Source organism: Cydia strobilella, chromosome 13 (assembly GCF_947568885.1).
Source record: "Cydia strobilella chromosome 13, ilCydStro3.1, whole genome shotgun sequence".
Classification (NCBI taxonomy): Eukaryota; Metazoa; Arthropoda; class Insecta; order Lepidoptera; family Tortricidae; genus Cydia; species Cydia strobilella.
The window spans coordinates 89,036-109,872 of NC_086053.1; the positions used below are offsets into that span (position 1 = coordinate 89,036).

General features: G+C 44.3%; 3 protein-coding genes across 3 annotated transcripts in view; 1 reads left to right on the top strand and 2 right to left on the bottom strand.

Moving 5' to 3' along the window:
• Window positions 1-283: 283 nt before the first annotated feature.
• On the bottom strand, window positions 284-9,324 carry LOC134746414 (membrane-bound alkaline phosphatase-like). Its single transcript, XM_063680781.1, has 5 exons — window positions 8,860-9,324; window positions 2,062-2,254; window positions 1,804-1,976; window positions 990-1,647; window positions 284-602 (listed from the first exon to the last, which is right to left on the bottom strand). The coding sequence occupies exons 1-5, from the start codon at window positions 9,220-9,222 to the stop codon at window positions 400-402; spliced, it is 1,590 nt and encodes a 529-aa protein (XP_063536851.1). The 5' UTR covers window positions 9,223-9,324; the 3' UTR covers window positions 284-399.
• Window positions 9,325-11,068: 1,744 nt separating this feature from the next.
• Window positions 11,069-13,575, bottom strand: LOC134746416 (membrane-bound alkaline phosphatase-like). The gene is made up of 5 exons (XM_063680782.1): window positions 13,134-13,575; window positions 12,854-13,046; window positions 12,409-12,581; window positions 11,674-12,331; window positions 11,069-11,331 (listed from the first exon to the last, which is right to left on the bottom strand). Exons 1-5 carry the CDS (start codon window positions 13,494-13,496, stop codon window positions 11,069-11,071), a joined length of 1,650 nt encoding a protein of 549 aa, XP_063536852.1. The 5' UTR covers window positions 13,497-13,575.
• A 3,010-nt stretch (window positions 13,576-16,585) lies between these two features.
• Window positions 16,586-20,837, top strand: part of LOC134746417 (uncharacterized) — a 34,782-nt gene continuing 30,530 nt past the window's right edge. Inside the window, exon 1 of the mRNA XM_063680783.1 lies at window positions 16,586-16,701. The gene's annotated coding sequence lies outside the window, so the exon portion shown is untranslated. The remainder of the gene's footprint in view (window positions 16,702-20,837) is intronic.

Here is a 20,837-nt window from a genome sequence, read left to right on the forward strand (position 1 = left end):
TCTATGGGACTTCAACCTTTCGAGAAAACATTTTTTTTTATTTGCCGCCTTGTTCTATTTACAGTCACTGTGCCAGAGTATATTATAAAGAAAACGATGAAAAAAATGTCACATTAAAAATACTTATTTATATTTCTTAAATACAATTAAAAAGTAACATAACGTATTAACATATTAAATAAACCACATACTTGAGTCTAGTCTATAAGTTAAAACACTGAACAGATTTTTTGCGTCGTATGTTGTACGAGGTAAAGGGCTGATAGTAATGACACTAATGACGCATCCAGGAGAGTTCAACGTTGTGTTGGCTAATGTGACGCCGCGTATCGTTTACTGCAGCAGGCGGAAGAGCACTGCGACGAACGTGATCAGGAGCGCCGCAGCGGGGGTGGTGAGTCAGGCGCTGCTGCAGAGCTGGCGGTGCTGCGCGGCCGGGCCCAGGCATGCCGCGTGCGCCATGAGGTGCGGCAGCTGGCTCTGCTCGTACAGCCCCGTGAACAGCGCCTGCGCCGGCCCGCGCGCGAACACCGCCACGTCGTCACCGCCGTGCGTCTCCGACTCGAGCGGTACCTCTGCATGTGTTTGCCAAGCGACCGCCTCTGAAATTAGAAAACATACTTTATGTGCAACGACTCAACCAGGTAGGTACAGATCGATGATAATTTGATAATATTAGACATAAGTTGTTTTAATATGTCAAGTATAAATATAAATAAGTAAATGTATAAATGTAACTTTCCGGCTTTCCGGTAGGACAACCGTAGGCTCATGTTTTTCTTTTTCTTTTTCTTTTATCTCCTTTTTATCTTTGCTGTTTAGTGTGTATGTTAACATTATGTACTTACTAATGAACCTCCAGGTCTGTTTTCTTAAGTATGTTAAGTACATTTGTACTTCAAACCCATTTGTATATGTGACTGTTTGTGTTCTAAATAAAGTAAAAAAAAAAAAAAAAATATTATGTTTGAGGCAGATGATGGACTTACGGAAGGTAATGTCACGAGTAACATCAGCACGCCTTCCATCGACATGGTCACGGTAACCGGGCCCATTGGTGTAGGAGAGCGTCATGTAGGGCACGCCATCGTCCCCTATATCGTCAGAGACGCCGAGGATGTCGTTGCCGCGGCTCGAGTAGCCGTTATAAGCCATGACGTGGGCGTGATCCGCCGTGAGCACGAGCAGTGTATTCGCGGCTGGCAACAGCTCATCGGCGCGCTGCACCGCGTCGGCCAGCGCCAGCGTCTCGTCCAGTGCCAGGTGCGGCTGGTTGTCATGGTGGGCCGTGTCGATGCGTCCGCTCTCAACGAACAAGAAGAAGCCACGCGGGTTCTTGGACAGCACGCGGATGGCCGCCTCCGTCATCTCGGCCAGCGTGGGCTCGTCGTTGCCCGCCTGGCGCGCCTCCGCAGCGTACTGCATGTGGCCGCTCTCGAACAATCCTAGCAGGTAGTCGGGCGGGTTGCTTATGGCGTCCAGCAGCTCGGTGCGGTTCCAGACATAAGCGTTCGACTGTCCGGCCTCTTCACGCTGCGCGCGCCATTCTGAGACCAAATCGCGTGCGTCCCAGCGCCGACCCGGTTGGCCCTCCTCATCGTTTGTAGTGTTTGGTCGGAATTCGCGACGCCCACCGCCCAAAATCACCTACAAAATAAATACTATGTTGCAGTGTCGCTAACCTTACTTCCCGAACCTTTATTATAATAACCATAAAAAGAAACCAACAAAATTTTAATCTGTAATATACATATTTACATGTACACTACAGTAAACTACGAGTATGGAATTTTTTATACCGACTTGGAACTTGTTGCCGGGATGAGAGTTGACGAGCTGGTCGGCGATGTCGGGGCACTGTGCGGGGTCGTGTCCGGCGGCGCGGACCTCGCCGTCGTTCTCCCAGTCGCGGTTGGCGATGTTAGCGTACGCGCCGGCGGGAGACGCGTGCGTGACGCGCGTTGATGTCACGATGCCTGCAGAGTATATAGCAAAGACGGTATAACTCTAAATTAGGATGAATATTAATTCAACTGATTCACTGAATGCAAGAGTTCTGACCGGCGCTGCGTCCGTCGGCGAGCGCCCAGGCGGCGATGGAGTCGAGATGCGTGGCGGCGTCGACGGAGGCGGCGCAGTCGTGGCGCGGCACGGCCGCCGTCACGCCCAGCGTGCCGTAGTTGTTCTTCACGCCGCACAGGTACGCCGTGGCCGTGCACGCCGAGTCCGGGATCTGCTTGTCCACGCAGTACGTCTGAAATGATACGACTAATTGTAAACTATTATACTATTGGAAATTCAACAAAGCATCGTGATACCTGGCAAGCTTCTAGCCATCCTCGTGCTTCGTGCTTATGCGAAGTGAAATGCGAAATAGGTATAGGTAAGTATATACACTATTTTTAAAACCTACATTCAATTGTAAATTAGCATTAGTTACCCGTTAGTTTTGCATACCAAATTAGGATGAAAGCATGTAAGCATGCAGGGTAGGACGGGGACGTTTAAAACACTTTATGTTTAACCGCCTGTAACTTTTTAATTTTAATTTTTAACAGTTAGAGGGTTATGTGCCTATAATTATTATTAAACATTTTTTTTTATAAATGCGTTTGAAAAGCCTATCGCCCATGGTTACCTAATGATACGGAATTAAAGAGAATGTGGAAAGTGGTACAATTGACCACATAGGTATATTAATTGAAACACTATGTGGGGACGTTTGAAACACCTTAATATATTCGGCAAAATGAAAGATAATTTGTTATTTCTAGAATAGAATAGAATAGAATATAGAATAGAATAGAATATTTATTTGCTTGAATACGTAACAATCAGATCTTATAAAATAGTTGGACACAGTATTCAGTCGACACAACATCAACATGCAAAATATTTACATAATGGTACAATAAGGTACATTTATTAATTACTAACATGCAATCATTAAAACACTATAATCATAAAACAATGTCAATGAAATTAAATTTAAAAAAAAAAAGAGAGAATTATGGTACATTAGTCAAAAGTAAAATAAAATAAAATAAATTACATGTCAAATAAAAAAACTGTCATTTTAAATATTACGTTTTAAATTTTAAATAATCCTTAACACTATAAAAGCAATGTTCATGTAGCCATTCAGTTAATTTTATTTTAAATACGTTCCCTTTCAACATTCTCAGCTCTATAGGGAGGTTATTGTATATTACAACACACATATTAAAGGCATTTCTCCTATATATATCAGAGGTACAGGCTGGCTGGTATAGTAGATGTTGGTACTGAGCCCGGAGTTGTCTTGCGAACATTTCCTCGCGCTTTATAAAGTATTCCGGGTGGTTTATTGTAAAAATACGTACTTTTAAAATGTACATACAGGCTAGGGGGAGAATGTGAAACTTTTGGAAAAGAGGTCTGCACGTGTCATCATGTTTAACGCCACCCAATGCTCGTATACAATATTTCTGGACCATAAATGCCCTCTGGACCTCAACAGAATTACCCCACAGTAGCAGGCCGTAATTAAGGGTAGATGACACATATCCATGGTAAGCTGCTAACGCGGCCCGAGTGGAAATTGTATTTTTAAGATTTCTCAGGGCAAAAACAAATCGCACTAGTTTAGAACACACTGCGTCGATATGATGTTTCCAGTTTAAATGTTCATCAATAATTATGCCTAAGAATTTGGCACTGTGAGATTCTACAATTGGAGTATTATTAAGTTTAATAGTTAGTTAGTCTAATCTTTTTTAAATATTATTCAATGAGATCAACTAGTTCGCAAAAAAATTACAAACATTTCACAATTTATTTGCATCTGAAGATCTTGATCAAAGAAAGGGATGCAAAAAAAATTGTAAGACATCTAGACTTCTTCGTTACCTTACCCACGTTACCTTACCCATACCTTATGAAGTTATGACCTTACCACCATATCTTGACCATACCTTGTGACCTTGTACATATAGCTTAATCAAACGTGTTTTAATGCAACAACAATATATTACGATAAGGAATTTTTGTAGAAATACATAATTGTGTTTCATACAAAAGCCAGAAGTTTCAATTATAAAATGTTTCAATCATGACCATAATAAAATCACTGTCACTCCCTTTTTCACAAAGCATGTATTATTTTGAAAAAAAAAACAAGCACTTATGAAAATGCTGGGGGCACGGTAGTACGGCAAGACAAGCAAAGCGTAGCGCAAGGGCACTCCCTACCTTTTCTCGAAGTGCTTCGTCGTTTTTTTAAACCCTCATAACTTGGGTTTGGATTATACCAGATAAACAAATTTCTTGGTACAATTACATATCTCTTATACTTTAGATTTTATTCATATCTAAAAAACCCGATTTCGTCACTCACTCACTCACTCACTCACTGATGAACATCAAAAGCTTTAGGGTACTTCCTGAAATCCTAGGATGCTGAAATTTGGTATGTAAGATAGTCTTAGTACACAAAAAATATAAAAAATTCAAAGACTTGAAATTTTTAGCCCCTAAAGGGGTGAAAAGGGGAATATGGAATTTTGGTATGAGGAATTAATAAAAATTTTGAAAAACTTTATTTTTTAATTTTCTCATTCACCCCCCAAAAGTGGTCCCCATGATTAAATTTTATTTGTTTACGTTACATGTCCATCTTTGGGTCACAAACTTACATATGTTTACCAAGTTTCAACTTAATTGGTCCAGTAGTTTCGGAGAAAATAGGCTGTGACAGACGGACAGACAGACAGACAGACAGACACTGATTTAAACTTTCACGATTTTTACTCATTATTGTGAGTGTTGTGTGTCGACCCGGTGACATCCCTAGTGCGCAAAACGTTCAAGTTAATAAACAAGACCAAGTGCGGGTAGTTCGAAAAATTCGCGCGCCTAGAAGATGTTGATGTCAACTTTAGCCAGTCTTCTCCGAGACCACGGGGACAACGCCGTCCTCGAAACGTCGGAGGTAAAAGTTAAAACTTATTTTACGCGATTAAGTCCCGTCGTTGTAATAATAAATTCTAAATAATAGACAGACAGACAGGCAGACAGACAGACAGACTGACAGACAGATCGACTGACAGACAGACAGACAGACAGACGCACGAGTGATCCTATAAGAGTTCCGTTTTTTCCTTTTGAAGTACGGAACCCTAAAAAACAGAACAAAATTAATATTTACGTGGGGCTCCCATACAACAAACGTGATTTTTTGCCGTTTTTTGCGTAATGGTACGGAACCCTTCGTGCGCGAGTCCGACTCGCACTTGGCCGGTTTTTATAAGTAATACGAAAAATTTAAAGTGACGACGAACCTTAGCAAGTCCGGTTATAGGAAAATGCTCGTAGGCAAGTCGCTCCTCCTCGCCGGTGCGACCGGCGCGCTGACCGCGCAGCGTGCGCGCCGCCGTCAGCGTCGGCACCGACAATCCGTCGCCCAGGAACATGATCACATTTTTTGCCACATCGTCATAAGTCGGCTCCGTCAGCCGGTCGTTGATAGCGGCGAACGCCTCCGAGTACCAGTAGGCCGCGCCACGTTCGGCCGCGTCCGGCGTGGCGGCGCGCGAGCTCCCGGCGGCGGCGGCGGCGGGCCGCGCGGCGCGCTCCGGGTGGTAGCGGTCGGCGCGCGCCGGCAGCAGCAGCGCCAGCGACAGCACTAGCAGCGAGGGACGCATTTTGCGGGGTGCGAGGGCGGAGAATGCCTTCTGACGCGCCAGAGGCGGCTGAGCGAGTGAACCTCTCGATTGAACACAATACCTAATTTTTTACTTCTGGTTTTATCTTATCGTTCCAAGTGTACGAGATAAATAGGTATCGATACTCTTACAGTGATAGATTACCGCTCACAATACCGCTGGAATCCGATGCATTTTGATTTCGAATTTAATTTTACTTTTACATCATTCGCTCGCTCGTAACACTCGTTAGGCGAGGCAATAAGAAGGTATAGAGGGAAATGCTAGGAACACAATTTTTGACTCCGTAACTTTGTTTGGACTAGTTAGGAGGTGAACATATCAAAAGTCCCCAGTTTGAAGGACCCATTTTTCAGTTTTTCACTTATATCTTGGAAACTTTGTGTCTTAGCGGTATGACTACTAAAACAAAACTAAAGCAGATTAAAAAGCTACAAGTTTAATGTAGTAATTTTTTTATTTTTATGTCTTAAATAGTTTACGAGATAATTCTCTATTGAAAGTTTATTTGGGGCGCTCAATTTTATCTTAATATCTACATCAATGAAGGTACTAGGCCATGTTTAATATCGTTTTCGTATAAATCGGGGGTGCCAAATTTATTTATGGTATCACATTGACACCATTTCGAAGTAAAAACATATAAACTTTAAACAAATATTTTCTTTCAAATAGCTTTTCGGTGAAGGAAAACATTCTGAGGAAACTGGACTAATCCTAACAAGGCCTAGTTTCCCCTCTGGGTTGGAAGGTCAGATGGCAGTCGCTTTCGTAAAAACTAGTGCCTACGTCAATTCTTAGGATTAGTTGTCAAGCGAACCCCAGGATCCCATGAGCCGTGCCAAAATGCCGGGATAACGCGAGGAAGATGATGATGATAATATTAATAGCATATCCATTCACATACCTACCTACTCGTATTTACAGATTCGCGCTCCTTTTCCTCATAACAATTGAATATCAAAGAAAGGGATGAGTATAATTTTCCTGGTTCTTACTGACTGACAAGTTGTGTTTGCCAGATTATATTTACAATATTAAGGTAATATAATTATTAAAAAAATATAATATCATAATCCTTAAAGCTAATGGAAGAGCGGAGCGACTACGGAGAGTAGTAACGCGACTAAGGGAACAGAGAGCATGACGGAGCCGTTGCAGGCGTCGCGGCGCTTGGCGGCCGGGCCCAGGCACGCCGCGTGCGCCATGAGGTGCGGCAGCTGGCTCTGCTCGTACAGCCCCGTGAACAGCGCCTGCGCCGGCCCGCGCGCGAACACCGCCACGTCGTCACCGCCGTGTGTCTCCGACTCGAGCGGTACCTCTGCATGTGTTTGCCAAGCGACTGCCTCTGAAATCAGAAAAAATACTTTATGTGCAACTACTTAACCGAGAGGTACAGACCGATGATAATATGCTTAATGTAGATAATGGACTTACGGAAGGTATTGTCACGCGTAACATCGGCGCGCCTTCCATCGACGTGGTCGCGGTAGCCGGGTCCGTTGGTGTAGGAGAGCGTCATATAGGGCACGTCGTCGTCACCTATATCGTCAGAGACACCGAGGATGTCGTTGCCGCGGCGCGAGTAGCCGTTGAACGCCATAACGTGAGCGTGGTCTGCCGTGAGCACGAGCAGTGTGTTCGCGGCCGGTAACAGCTCATTGGCGCGCTGCACCGCGTCGGCCAGCGCCAGCGTCTCGTCCAGTGCCAGGTGCGGCTGGTTATCGTGGTGGGCCCTGTCGATGAGTCCGCTCTCGATGAACAAGAAGAAGCCGCGCGGGTTCTTGGACAGCACGCGGATGGCCGCCTCCGTCATCTCGGCCAGCGTAGGCTCGTCGTTGCCCGCCTGGCGCGCCTCCGCCGCGTACTGCATGTGGCCGCTCTCGAACAATCCCAGCAGGTAGTCGGGCGGGTTGCTTATGGCATCCAGCAGCTCGGTGCGGTTCCAGACATAAGCGTTCGACTGTCCGGCCTCTTCACGCTGCGCGCGCCATTCTGAGATCAAATCGCGTCCGTCCCAGCGCCGACCGAGTTGGCCCTCCTCATCGTTTGTAGTGTTCGGTCGGAATTCGCGACGCCCACCGCCCAATATTACCTGCAACAAAAAGTATAGCTTCGTTTACCTCACTCCCAGTGCCTTTATATTTTTATAAAGTTATGTATAACTTCTACATCTACATGCATATTAACGACGTTCAAGGATAGTTAGGCGATATACTGACCTGGAATTTGTTGCCAGGATGTGTGTTGACGAGCTGGTCGGCAATGTCGGGGCACCGTGCAGGGTCATGTCCGGCGGCGCGGACCTCGCCGTCGTTCTCCCAGCCGCGATTGGCGACGCGCGCGTACGCACCGGCTGGAGACGCGTGCGTGATCCGCGTAGTTGTTACGATGCCTATAGAGTAATAAGAGATTAGGTAATCATTTAATGCAAGGATGGTGTACCTCTTAATTATTATAAAAACATTCCACAAGGTTTATGATCGTAAACACAATCACTGATTGGAAGAGTTCTGACCGGCGCTGCGTCCGTCGGCGAGCGCCCAGGAGGCGATGGAGTCGAGGTGCGTGGCGGCGTCGACGGAGGCGGCGCAGTCGTGGCGCGGCACGGCCGCCGTCACGCCCACCGTGCCGTAGTTGTTCTTCACGCCGCACAGGTACGCCGTGGCCGTGCACGCCGAGTCCGCGATTTGCTCGTCCACGCAGTATGTCTGAAATCATACAGCTTATTGCAAACACGGAGGCCAATTCAAAAGTACATTTTGATATCTAATTCATCTTGGTACAGTTCACCTTGTATTTTTTATTAGACCTTTAACCCCCCCCCCCCCCCCGCTGAAGCACAAAATTTCTCACCTCACCAACGCAAAGAAAATAGTAACTGTATATGAAACAAAATCAAACCAAATCCATTCGAAATGAATGTTATAAAATATTTTTCATTTAAAATCATCATTTGAAGGTCAGTTCTACCAGCCCACAAAAGGAAACTACTCAAAATTTGTATTTTATTACTATGCCACTCATGTGGATAAAATGCAACCTTATCATCAGTTTTTGAACAATTAAGAAAATTTTTATTGGTTTTATTTGGTGAATTCAAGAACACTGGTATACTATGTAAACGCAAAAATTCACTTTAAATGCAACGACGAACCTTTGCAAGTCCGGTGACAGGAAAGAGCTCGTAGGAAAGTCGCTCCTCCTCGCCGGTGCGGCCGGCGAGCTGGCCGCGCAGCGTGCGCGCCGCCGCCAGTGTCGGCACCGACAAACCGTCGCCCAGGAACATGATCACATTTTTCGCCACATCATCATAAGTCGGCTCTGTCAGTCGCTCGTCGATGGCGGCGAACGCCTCCGAGTACCAGTAGGTCGCGTCACGTTCGGCCGCGTCCGGCGTGGCGGCGCGCGAGCTCCCGGCGGCGGCGGCGGCGGGCCGCGCGGCGCGCTCCGGGTGGTAGCGGTCGGCGCGCGCCGGCAGCAGCAGCGCCAGCGACAGCACCAGTAGCGAGGGATGCATCGAGCAAGGTGCGGCAAGATGGAAGAACACACGCGCAGCAGCGGTAACTTTGATACTGCATGTTTCGACGAGACTAATTGCTTAAATTGCCGTTTGTATATCTAATCAATTCAAGCTGTCGTCGTTACTGATGATTAATTATAATGCTTATCTTATTTAACGATAATGGTGTGATATGATTTTACATCGCACAAGTGTAGTACTACAAAATGCCGACTTTTTACAATTTGCCTTTGGCAATTTCACAAACGGTGGATTCTTACAATTTGCCTGCGACATCAATATTAGCACGAGAATTTAAAGTGGTTAAACAATAACTTTGTCCCCTTGTTAAACAAATAAGTATTTATTGTTGATTTGTCTATTGTATTTACAGTTAACTAAGGGCCACTTGCACCATTCACTAACCTGGGGTTAACCGGTTAAACCTGGAGTTACCATGGTTACCAGGTACAATTTGACACTGGGTTAACGATGGTACAAGTGGGCCTAAGTATTACATAGTATACTACAGTTGTCACGAGAAAAATATACAATGTTTGGCGAAGCTTGAGGTCTTTGTAGCCAAGTTTTGATTTAAATAACTACTAGTATTAACAATTTAAAACATTTGCTGAAACTATCTATTATACATCAAGTTGTATTTTTACCACCATCAGTTTTTGATGAATTTTTAAAAAACTTCTCTTCATATATTACCGGTGACGCACGCTCGCGACCTCATTATTAAAAGGTGTGAGTGTTAGGCCCTAAGCTTCTTATCGGTCGTAGATCTATTGCACGTAGGGAGGTGGACTGTATGGGTGCGGCATAGGCGGCAGGACGGAGTAAAAACAACAGGAACTTTTCTTTCTTCAGATGCAGGAGGGTCGAGGTCGGAGAGGTTCTTCTTCTCTTAGAGGTGTTTCTTGCTCGGCTGCTCGATTCGTAATGGTTTCCCCGCGCCTCACTGGCGCGCGCGCATGCGTAGACTTCTCTTTCCCTCGACCATCCTACGTTTCTTTATTTATTAAATTATTAATAAAATTACATGTTTTATTTACCAACCTATCTTATTTATCTAATTAGACTGTACCTAGCCTATTATCACAATTTTTCTTATAAGTACAAAGTGCTTGCCGTGGCCTGCGCCACGGTGCATACCAAGCCCTAATTATTATGCACAGCTACGTAATGAAACACAATAGGGAAAACTCTTTATCTTATCTTATTTAAATGATATGAACCTAGTCCTATAACCTAACTGGAATTTTCTTATTAGACTATTCTGACAAGATTCCTTTAAGAGGACAGGTGCAAAGTCTGTGCCGCGGTTATTTGCGGCCCATACTTTGCCCTATAATATAATAAAACACACGGAAATATATTTTTTATTTGTGCAACTGACACGATTTAAAATTAATTACTTGTTAATATGAAGCTAAGTAAAACAAAACAATGCGCGTCGTGTACAAAAGGCAAGATGAGAAGACGTGCCTACAGAAACCAATACTTGTTATTTAGATGTTACGTAACAAAACGTGTATAATTTCAACAACTAAATCTATCAATTTTACATTATTGCTCCAAAATCGTTACCGGGCTCTTAATAATACAAATGTATTTAATGAGAGTGTACGTTGGCACACTTAATGTAGATTAAATTTATATATTGATTTTTTTCCGCAAGCCATTTCGCAGTTCCTTTTACTAGTTATCGCGTAATAAAACTAATAAATATTGCATTTACACAAACCTATCTATTTACAGACTAAAAAGTGGCATATTATAATTATTACCTATTATGTACACATATACAATACTAAGGTTAACTTATAATTATTTAAAAATATCACAATGCGTAAAGCTAATGCAAGAGCGCGGCGACTACGGAAAGTAGTACCGCGAGGACAGAAGCTGAGAGCATGACGGAGCCGTTGCAGGCGTCGCGGCGCTTGGCGGCCGGGCCCAGGCACGCCGCGTGCGCCATGAGGTGCGGCAGCTGGCTCTGCTCGTACAGCCCCGTGAACAGCGCCTGCGCCGGCCCGCGCGCGAACACCGCCACGTCGTCGCCGCCGTGCGTCTCCAACTCCAGTGGAACGTCCGTGTGCGTCCGCCAGCGTAAGGCTTCTGTAATGACAGAGATGACTTTTTGAGAAGTTTTTGGAGCTTTTGATCGGTTTGAATCTTAGGTTGTACCTATTTTATGTGTTAAACACATTGTATTTAGATACTAGACGCAAATAAAATTGCACAACCAGACACTCTACAACTCAGTCAACATGTAAGAGGGACAACGGTAGCAGCAAATATGTATTTGCTTTTCTGCGGATATTAAGGATTCATTTTCTGGAATTACTGATATTAGTGAAGATTGATTGATAGGATGATAAATAGTCAGGAAGTGAGAGAAGATGAAATTATGGTAATTGATCATTTAAAAATTAATGACCGAAATTCAATGTAACTTACGGAAGTTAGAATCGTGCGTGACGTCAACGCGTTTGCCATCGACTTGGTCGCGGTAGCCGGGTCCGTTGGTGTAGGAGAGCGTCATGTAGGGCACGCCGTCGTCGTCGACGCGCTCGGAGACGCCGAGGATGTTGTTGCCGCGACGCGAGTAGCCGTTGAATGCCATAGCGTGCGAGTGGTCAGCAGTGAGCACGAGCAGCGAGCTGGCGGGCGGCAACAGCGAGTCGGCGCGCGCCACCGCCTCATCGAGGGCGAGCGTCTCGTACAGGGCCAGCGCCGGCCAAGTGTCATGATGCGCGTGGTCGATACGTCCACCTTCAATGAACAAGAAGAAGCCGCGAGGGTTTTTGGATAGGACACTAATGGCGGCTTCCGTGAGCTCGGCTAGCGTGGGTTTATCTAAGTTCGCCTCTCGTACTTCCGCCTCGTATCGTAAGTGTGTGTCCTCAAACAGTCCTAGCAGGTAGTCGGGCGGCTTGGCGATGGCGTCGAGCAGCTGGGTGCGGTTCCAGGCGTACGCGTGTGACTCTCCGGCCTCCTCGCGCTGCGCGCGCCACTCCTCGATCAAATCGCGTCCGTCCCAGCGGCGACCCAAAGCGTTCTCCTCGTCCCTGGTTGTGTTCGGGCGAAACTCGCGTCGTCCACCACCCAGGATTACCTGAGCAAATAAAAATATTCTTAGTAATTTTGACAACACCTTGATTTACAAACTTGAGCACTTATAGCGGGACTCACTTTAAACTGGTTCCCAGGGTACGAGTTGATAAGCTGATCGGCGATGTCTGGGCACTGCGCGGGGTCGTGCCCGGCGGCGCGGACCTCGCCGTCATTCTCCCAGTCGCGGTCGGCAGAGCGCGCGTACGCTCCGGCCGGGGATGCGTGCGTGATGCGCGTCGACGTTACGATTCCTATAACGAGATAAAAATATCAGGAAAGCGAAATCGATGACATTATTTCAATCTATTTTAGTCAGTGGTGGTAGGTTTATATTAAAATTTCTTCAAATGGACGAAAACTAGAGCATGGACGAAAACTAGCACAATGACCCTAAACAGATAAATCATTTTACTAATATCAACACTATATTTGTAGGTCTAGTCACGTTTCAATGAGATTTAGTAATGTTTCGTTGACAGTTAACAATGTCGAATCTGGTATATTGTAATGATGTGCTATTAACCGGCGCTGCGGCCGTCGGCGAGTGCCCAGGCGGCGATGGACTCGAGGTGCGTGGCGGTGTCCGCGGAGGCGGGGCAGTCCCAGCGCGGCACGTTCCCGTTCACGCCGAGGGTGCCGCGGTTCACCTTTACGCCGCACAGGTACGCCGTCGCCGTGCACGCGGAGTCGGGGATTTGCGCGTCTAGGCAGTAAGTCTGATGACAAAACATATTGTTACATCAAGTAGGTGGTATTTTACACGCACAAGTTTACAACACAATTGTGGGCACGAATAAATTTACCTTGGCGAGTCCGGTAACAGGAAAGCGCTCAAAAACGAGGCGCTCCTCTTCACCGGTGCGGCCGGCGAGTTGGCCGCGCAGCGTGCGCGCCGGCGCCAGCGTAGGCACTGACAGCCCATCACCCAGGAACATGACCACGTTTTTCGCCACGTCGTCATAAGTGGGTTCCGTCAGTCGCTCGTCGATGGCGGCGAACGCCTCCGAGTACCAGTAGGCCGCGGCACGTTCTGCCGCGTCCGGCGTGGCGGCGCGCGAGCTCCCGGCGGCGGCGGCGGCGGGCCGCGCGGCGCGCTCCGGGTGGTAGCGGTCGGCGCGCGCCGGCAGCAGCAGCGCCACCGTCAGCACCAGCAGCGAGGGACGCATCGTAGAAGGTGCTGGCAAGATGGAAGAATATCTACACGCGCAGCAGCGGTAGCTTGGAGACTGCAATTCCAGACGAATTTAATTGCTTAAATTGTCGGCTGTGTATCTAATCATTTCAAGAGCTACTGAGGATTAATTATAGCATTATCTTGTTCAATGATAATTGGTATCATTAGGATTTGTAATGCGTGATCCTTGTAATAAGGGGTGTGGACCACGTTGTCAATCAGGCGGCGAGCACGCACGGCCGCGGTCATTGCCGCACAAGCATGACTGTTTAATTTTATGATAGAAAAAAAAATACTTATTAGTATTGTTATTATTTTGTCTAACTATATTCAATAACGGACAATGAGGCATAATGAGGTCCATATATCTTTGAATCTTCAGTAAAGTTGCAAGTTACTAGAAGCGATTTAGGTTATTGACATGTATAACATCATCATAATTTATGTACCTACGTACAAATGTCTGACACGATCTTATGTGTATCGCAATAAGAGCGTGTCAATATTATATTTTTGCGGCCTTCCTTGTGTTTATTGCAGGAGACAGTCCGCTGATCAGTAGTCAGCACCACAATGCAAAAGGGTTAAATTATGCGAATTTCTGCGGTATGGATCTATATTCATATTGTGGTTTAACATAACAAGGGCCGATCTTAGATCCTCCTCTGTTTTTCCTTAAAATTTTGATGAAAATGTCTTCATTTATTAGCATTCACCTAAAAATGGGCTAACTGCTATAATAATACAAAACAAATGCCTAATGAAAACTTACCACGCAATGGTGCATGCGGGTGGTCTATGTTACCTTCTAAATCTTCTAATAATATGAAATAAAGGCACAGTTTATTTTCCTCCATAAATTATAAATCTATTTATTCAGTAGAGAAGTTTTCAGTGTAAATAATAACTTAAAAACTAACTATATCAGTCAATAAATCCTTCAAGAATAATTTTTATCGTCTTTAGGGTTACCCAAAGGGTAAAAATGGGACCCTATTACTAAGACCCCGCTGTCCGTCTGTCGGTCACCAGGCTGTATCTCATGAACCGTGATAACATTTGAAATTTTCAAGACGATGACAAGATAAAAAAATCTTTTTGCTTTTTATAAGTTCATGTGTTCTTAATAATTACGGAACCTTAAAAACGCTTTCTGAACCTTCTCAAGCAGTAAAGCATACGTCGATTCGTAGGAGTTCTCCAGCTTACTCCTTACTGGACCATTGTAAACCATTTTTATAGCCACCGGGTCATGAAAATCGCGGATGTTTCGGATTACGAAACCCAGCCTTTGAAAGGAACTCTTGGCAAGAGAAAAAATATGTTCGTGAAAAGTTAGCCATGCATCGATTTTTGATACTGTATCCGCCCTAACTAGCCTCTGAATTTCCAAAAATAAACATTCGAAGTCCTCTGCTGTCTTTAAACCTACATCGAGATCCCCAGCTGCAACTTCTTTTTCACATATATCTGCTATTATCAAATCAAATTTACGTTTAACATCCTGTGCTAACAATAACTTATTCCTACCTTGCACAGTCTGGCGTTTGTCCTTACCTAGCTTAACTATACTATCCCTAATAACACGTAACTCTTCTAACAAACTGACAAGGCTAGCCATAAATCCGTGCGAGAGAAAAAAAATACAAATATACCAAATACCTCCTCACACACCTCTCTAAACATCTTCGCCTCGAATAGCCCGTCGAGCCGCTCGTCGCTCCCAGCCGCTGTATAGGTGTCCTTTCACTCGCTCGTAGATTCGGGACAACGCGTAGAACGACATGAATCCCACGACGACGATCATCAGCACCTCAGTCAGCTCCAGCCCCGCTGACACCATTGACGTAGCGTTGTTATTGGGCGCGGTCACGATAACATTGTCTTTGCTCTGCTGTCCGCCCATTGCCGCCCAACAGGTTATTCCACAACAAATGAGTCAAACGTTACCCCGTCGATGGATTTGCTATGGCTGATTGTCTCCCATGCCGCCTTCCTGCCGTGCCCTCGGTAGCGATGTGACAAGCAGAACCTCACGCAGAATCGATGTCCACGGTCGCCATGTAATACGTGGGGTGGAAGAGGGGAAGGGTTAGTCTGTCAAACACAGTACTCGGCTCACATAGATGTATTGCCTCCAAGCTGGTACACTCTGATCTCCTCGAACCTTAGTCGTCTATCTTTATATATAGTTATTCTACGTGACAGAAGAGGAAATCCCTTATCGGGTGGAGGTGCAAGATCTACATTAAATGTGCTGATCACTCAATATGCACAGACGTGTTAATATGAGTGTCTGCCTATCGCAGTATAAACAGATTCGTGTTGACCGAACGACTAGGCCGAAAGCCATGCTGTGCGTCACACAAAAGGGCCGAACCTGTGAAGACAGAATCCGGTGAAGTATGGACTCAAACAGCTTGCCAAGGGTGGGAAGAACGGCTATGGGTCTGTAATTCTCAACGACGGAAGTGTCACTCGCTTTCGGGATCGGCCTCACTCTAGACACCTTCCAACTTCGAGGATATGACCCAAAAGAGATGTATGTAGTTCAATCCAGTGATTAGTTTCAGTTATCAGCAAGTGTTCAGCTATTGCGGATTTGTGTACTTGGCGATTTTTGACAACCGCTATGTGTTTCTTTATTCTTGATAAAAATACTTAAAAAAAATATTATTCTAAAAACAAAAAATTCTTATGCTTTTAAGCATCTCTGTAATTCTACCATTGGCCTTTTTTTACATTTCATGATGACACATGTGTAATGATTTGATCCATTTTGAACGCGGCGTGGTGTATTCGAGTACTTATAGCACAACATTAAAAAGAAAATCTAATCTAGATTCCTTAGCTGCCCTTGCTTAACGCAAACAAAAGTCAAGTGTAAACAATAATTGCACGATAAGGGTGCAAGTGTACTGTCCTGCAGCGACATTGATTGATAAAAACTTGCAATTGAATAAGCGCGGAGGCTGCGGAATGGGGGCAGTTGCTCCCCGCTCCCTTCCCCTCCCGCGGGCCCCCGCCCCCGCAGGGCGCCCGGCGCCCGGGACGCTCCCGGGCAGTCCCGGCCGGCTCGCGCGGCGGCCGCACGTCGCGCACCACGCCGAACTTGCAACACTCGCGAACGTTCGCGACGCGCGTGAAGTGAGTAACGTGGAAAGTTTGTTGTGCTGTTACTGGATTAATAAAACTTTGTAAGGCAAGTTATTGATTACATTTATGTTATTTACGATGGTGAACTTAATGCCTTAGCGCCTTTTGCAACAGGCAACCTTTGGGCAAAGTAGAAAAGTTTCAGGTAATTTTTAAGTTTTGTCATTCGGATCGAACACAATAATGAAGAATTTCGACTTTAGACTGAACCAAACATAATATGTTGGCTATGGAGCCATTGTAAGCAGCTTTGGAGTTCTGACCAAAGTTTGAAAGTCCAATAATTTTGTATGTATAGGTAAGATAGGTATAAGTATGTCTTTTAACGGATTGTGATCGAGAAACAGTATTTTTTTTCAATACTTACGTTTTCGGTTTACGTGCAAAAATTTTAGAGACTAGTAGACCAACGGGAAAGGTCGTAAACCATGATGGCTGCGAGGAAACTGCTCGCTCGCTGCTACGAGTATGTACTACGAATTTGTAGCACGCGTAGCTTCTGTAGTACGAAGGCGTTATTTGTAGCCACGCTACGCAGCCTGCGCGCGCGACTCGTAGCGGGCTACGAACCACCACACCGATTGCTAAAGCCTACTACGCAATTAGGTGGGTAGGCTTCACCAAAAAGATAACATAATTGTTATTTTTGCTTTTAATAAATCATAGCCCGTAATCTCATTTGTATGCGTTTGATGAACTCGAAAATTTCAAAACCGATTTTGATTCGGTTTTTTTTAAGCCGTGCAGTAAGTACATAATACTTACTGCACAGGTTTTGATGGAAATGATGATAACTAAGTTTCCTTAATCAACTTTGATGGAGGACAAGTACGGGACGTAATATTAATATTCGGTATAGGTAACTATCTGTACTTACCTATTATCTTCAATTCTATGACAATTATAATATAACAACTAAGGAACAAATCAAATTATTTTATGAAATATTTTTTGATCTGTTTTTAAAGTAGTCACACTACTATACAGTGTGGAAAAAAATAATGGACTCTGGAGGAAAAATACCTTAAAGCCTTAAGTTAGCTCATTTTACATAAAGGATTTTTTTTTAAACAGAAACAAAACTGCATTCAAAGATTCGCCTAGCCAGGCGAGCTTTGTGCCGGAGGCCCACCCACTTTTAATATTATCTAATCACAATTGATACGCAACGTTTTACTGGAGTAGGTACACAGTCCACTTCAACTAAAATTTACACACCACTTTTTTATAATAAATTTGGTACATAAATATTATATTGTTTCTACTCAGAATCACAAACTAATTTGATATTTAGAGGAGAAAACAAGTATACCATGTTTTTTCCATTTCGTTACTATCTTTCATAGGCTCGGTATGACGGTAACGGAGCAGACAGACCTAAGATCCTCAGGTACAACTATCATAAGAGCTGTATTTTTAGGGTTCCGTACCCAAAGCGTAAAAACGGGACCCTATTACTAAGACTCTACTGTCCGTTCATCTTCGTCTGTCTGTCCGTCTGTCTGTCACCAGGCTGTCTCCCATGAACCATGCTAGCTAGACAGTTGAAATTTTCATAGATGATTTATTTCTGTTGCCTTTATAACAACAAATACTAAAAAGTACGGAACCCTTGTTGGGCGAGTCCGACTCGCACTTGTCCAGTTTTTACGGAATGGAAGAAGCAATCTTTTAATTTCCTGGCAATTGTGACAAACGATGAGCGGACTTAATGTAATATTAAAGAAGGGAATCAAAGAGCCCATCAACGATTCATGAAATTAACTTCAAAGTTAATCCGTTGGGTTCCCGAAAGGTTGCCTTGCGAATTAATGATAAAAAGCTATGAATACTTACATTTTAAACATGAAGTGCCTACTGATATTTATTCGTAAGCATTATCATTTGATCAGGCACATATTGTAACTGGCAGGATACCAGCGATGTGGCTCGCCGCGTCACAATGCTGAGCCAGCGCCTTTTCTGTGCCACGACACTTGGCGTCATAAAGTAATACTTAATAGTTTTTAGTAAGTAATTAAGTTTTTTTTTTTCTTTATTCAACCTGGGAGTTTTAGCAGTGCGCTAAGCCACCCCCGTAATACAAAAGTTACATTGGTCTATAACTACATATATAAATTAGACTATCTAGTTATGTAGGTAACATTCTACAATGAGGAAAAATAAATATTAAGCAGTTCCTTGGCTTCATCAGATGATGGTGAGGCCAAGGCACTGTTACACCATCCTACATTGCTACTATTACTACTGACACAGCCGCGCCGCTGGGCAGCGCTCCGGACACATTCCGTCAGTACGTGTACGGCGTGTACCACATCTTCCACCATATTACAGTCTGGGCAATTAGGTGAATCTGATAACTTCATGACACATTTAAATTTGTTGGTAGGTATGTGTCCATTACGCAATAATTAACGCGTAATTAAGTTTTTTTGCATGTTCTTATCTTGTACTTTTCAATGCCATGTATTTTGTCAATGCCATAATGTATGTTGTGGGTATAAATAAAGAAATTATTTATCTATCAATTGTATTGCTTTCGCTTTTGCTTTGAAAGGCCTATTATATAGATTGACTATTGGCATTATGACATCTCTAATATACGTATCTTAGTAAAAGTCTCAATCAAAATTCTTAGTAACGAGAAATGGAAAACCTAACATAATGTGCACGATCAAGGTTAGACAGCAGTAGCTACTGGACAATGAATGTAACGTTCACTCTGCAATGTAACGGTCCCTTATCTAAAAACTTCAATCATTATTCGCCGTATCGGTCCGGCGGTAAGATAAGTTAATACGATTATATTTTTGAATATTGACACAACTCAGATAGTGATCGATTAGTTCCCTTACGACGTAAAGATAAGGGTTAATGTTGGGGTAGAAGGAAGAAAGTAATGCTGGCCGGCGGGCGGTGGCGGTGGCCTTGTGGGGATGTTGTCGCGAGGGATGCCGCGGGCGGGCGGCGCGCGCGCTGCAGTGCTCGTCGCGCAGGCGCGGGAAACCTCGGGACACGAGGGATTAGACATATCGGCTTTGATTGCACATAATCTATTCTGATTACTTTGTCATCGTAAGGTATTTATCAGCGTATTAACTACCTAATGATATGGTAAGCCTCGGAGGCTCGATGGGTTCTGTAGGCCTAGTACATGATTGGCGCGACAGTATCTCACCGCGAGATGGACTACCCGTCTTTTTCTAACTGTATTAATTAAAGAGGGACGGGTATTCTACCTCGCAGCGAGATACTGTCGCACCAAATATGTGCTAGCCCTGCTGGCATGACACAACTATAATTTTGGCAAGTCACACTTTATTTTTACAAAAAATCGAATGTAACTTGCAATGTTAAACATGATATTGACATTTCGCGCCATCACGTGAAATTAGAATGCATGTTTTTGTCAAATAACGGCTCAGCAAGATATTTCGCGCATATAGTTTCATACCTATCTCTAACCATTATTCAAATGTTTATTTAGCAACGAGACAGAAAAATGTGCACGTACCCGTACGAACCCGAATGCGCTCTTCGGGTCAGTATAATCAGGATTTAGACAGGCATATTAACTTCAATCATACTAATGTTTTTTACCGTATGTTTAAACGATTATATCTTGACGCAACTGTGATAACGCGTATCAACGCTTAGGTCCATTATAACGTAAAGATAAGGGTTAATGTTGTGGTAGAGGGAAGAAAGTTGTGCCGGCCGGAGGACAGGATTGCGAGGATGTTATCGCTGCGGACGGCGCGCGCGCGCCGCTCGCCGCGCAGGCGCGGGATCCCTCGGGATACAGGGGATTACACATATTATCAGCATTTTGATTACAGGTACATATTAATTATGATTAGGTACTAGTCACGATAATATTTTTATCATCATGCGCGTTGGGCGAACTATTACCCTGTGTTCTAAATCGAAGACTTCATTGCCACTTCTTGTCAATAAACAGGGGCCCTCTCTGTAAGAAATATAACATAATATTTTGTTACTACTTCACAACTGCTTGCAAGCTATGTGTTATTTATACTGATCAATAGGTCGATTAGTAACAACAAAATTCGTTTTAAAATATTGATCAAAATATAGGTAGTAGTTCTTTTTACTTTAGTTCAGTTAGGGCCACTTGCACCGTTCACTAACCCGAGGTTAACCGGTTAAACCTGGA

Bases quoted from the DNA above. Each gene is read 5' to 3' on its own strand.
- LOC134746416 (XM_063680782.1), bottom strand. From the start codon at position 13,496: ATGCGTCCCTCGCTGCTGGTGCTGACGGTGGCGCTGCTGCTGCCGGCG. The intron at 12,582-12,853 runs GTTAATAGCACA...ATCTCGTTATAG, and splicing joins CGCCGACGGCCGCAGCGCCG to GAATCGTAACGTCGACGCGC. The intron at 12,332-12,408 runs GTGAGTCCCGCT...TTATTTGCTCAG, and splicing joins ACCCTGGGAACCAGTTTAAA to GTAATCCTGGGTGGTGGACG.
- LOC134746414 (XM_063680781.1), bottom strand. From the start codon at position 9,222: ATGCATCCCTCGCTACTGGTGCTGTCGCTGGCGCTGCTGCTGCCGGCG. The intron at 2,255-8,859 runs GTTCGTCGTTGC...GTATCATTTCAG, and splicing joins CTGTCACCGGACTTGCAAAG to ACGTACTGCGTGGACAAGCA. The intron at 1,977-2,061 runs GTCAGAACTCTT...TATACTCTGCAG, and splicing joins CGCCGACGGACGCAGCGCCG to GCATCGTGACATCAACGCGC.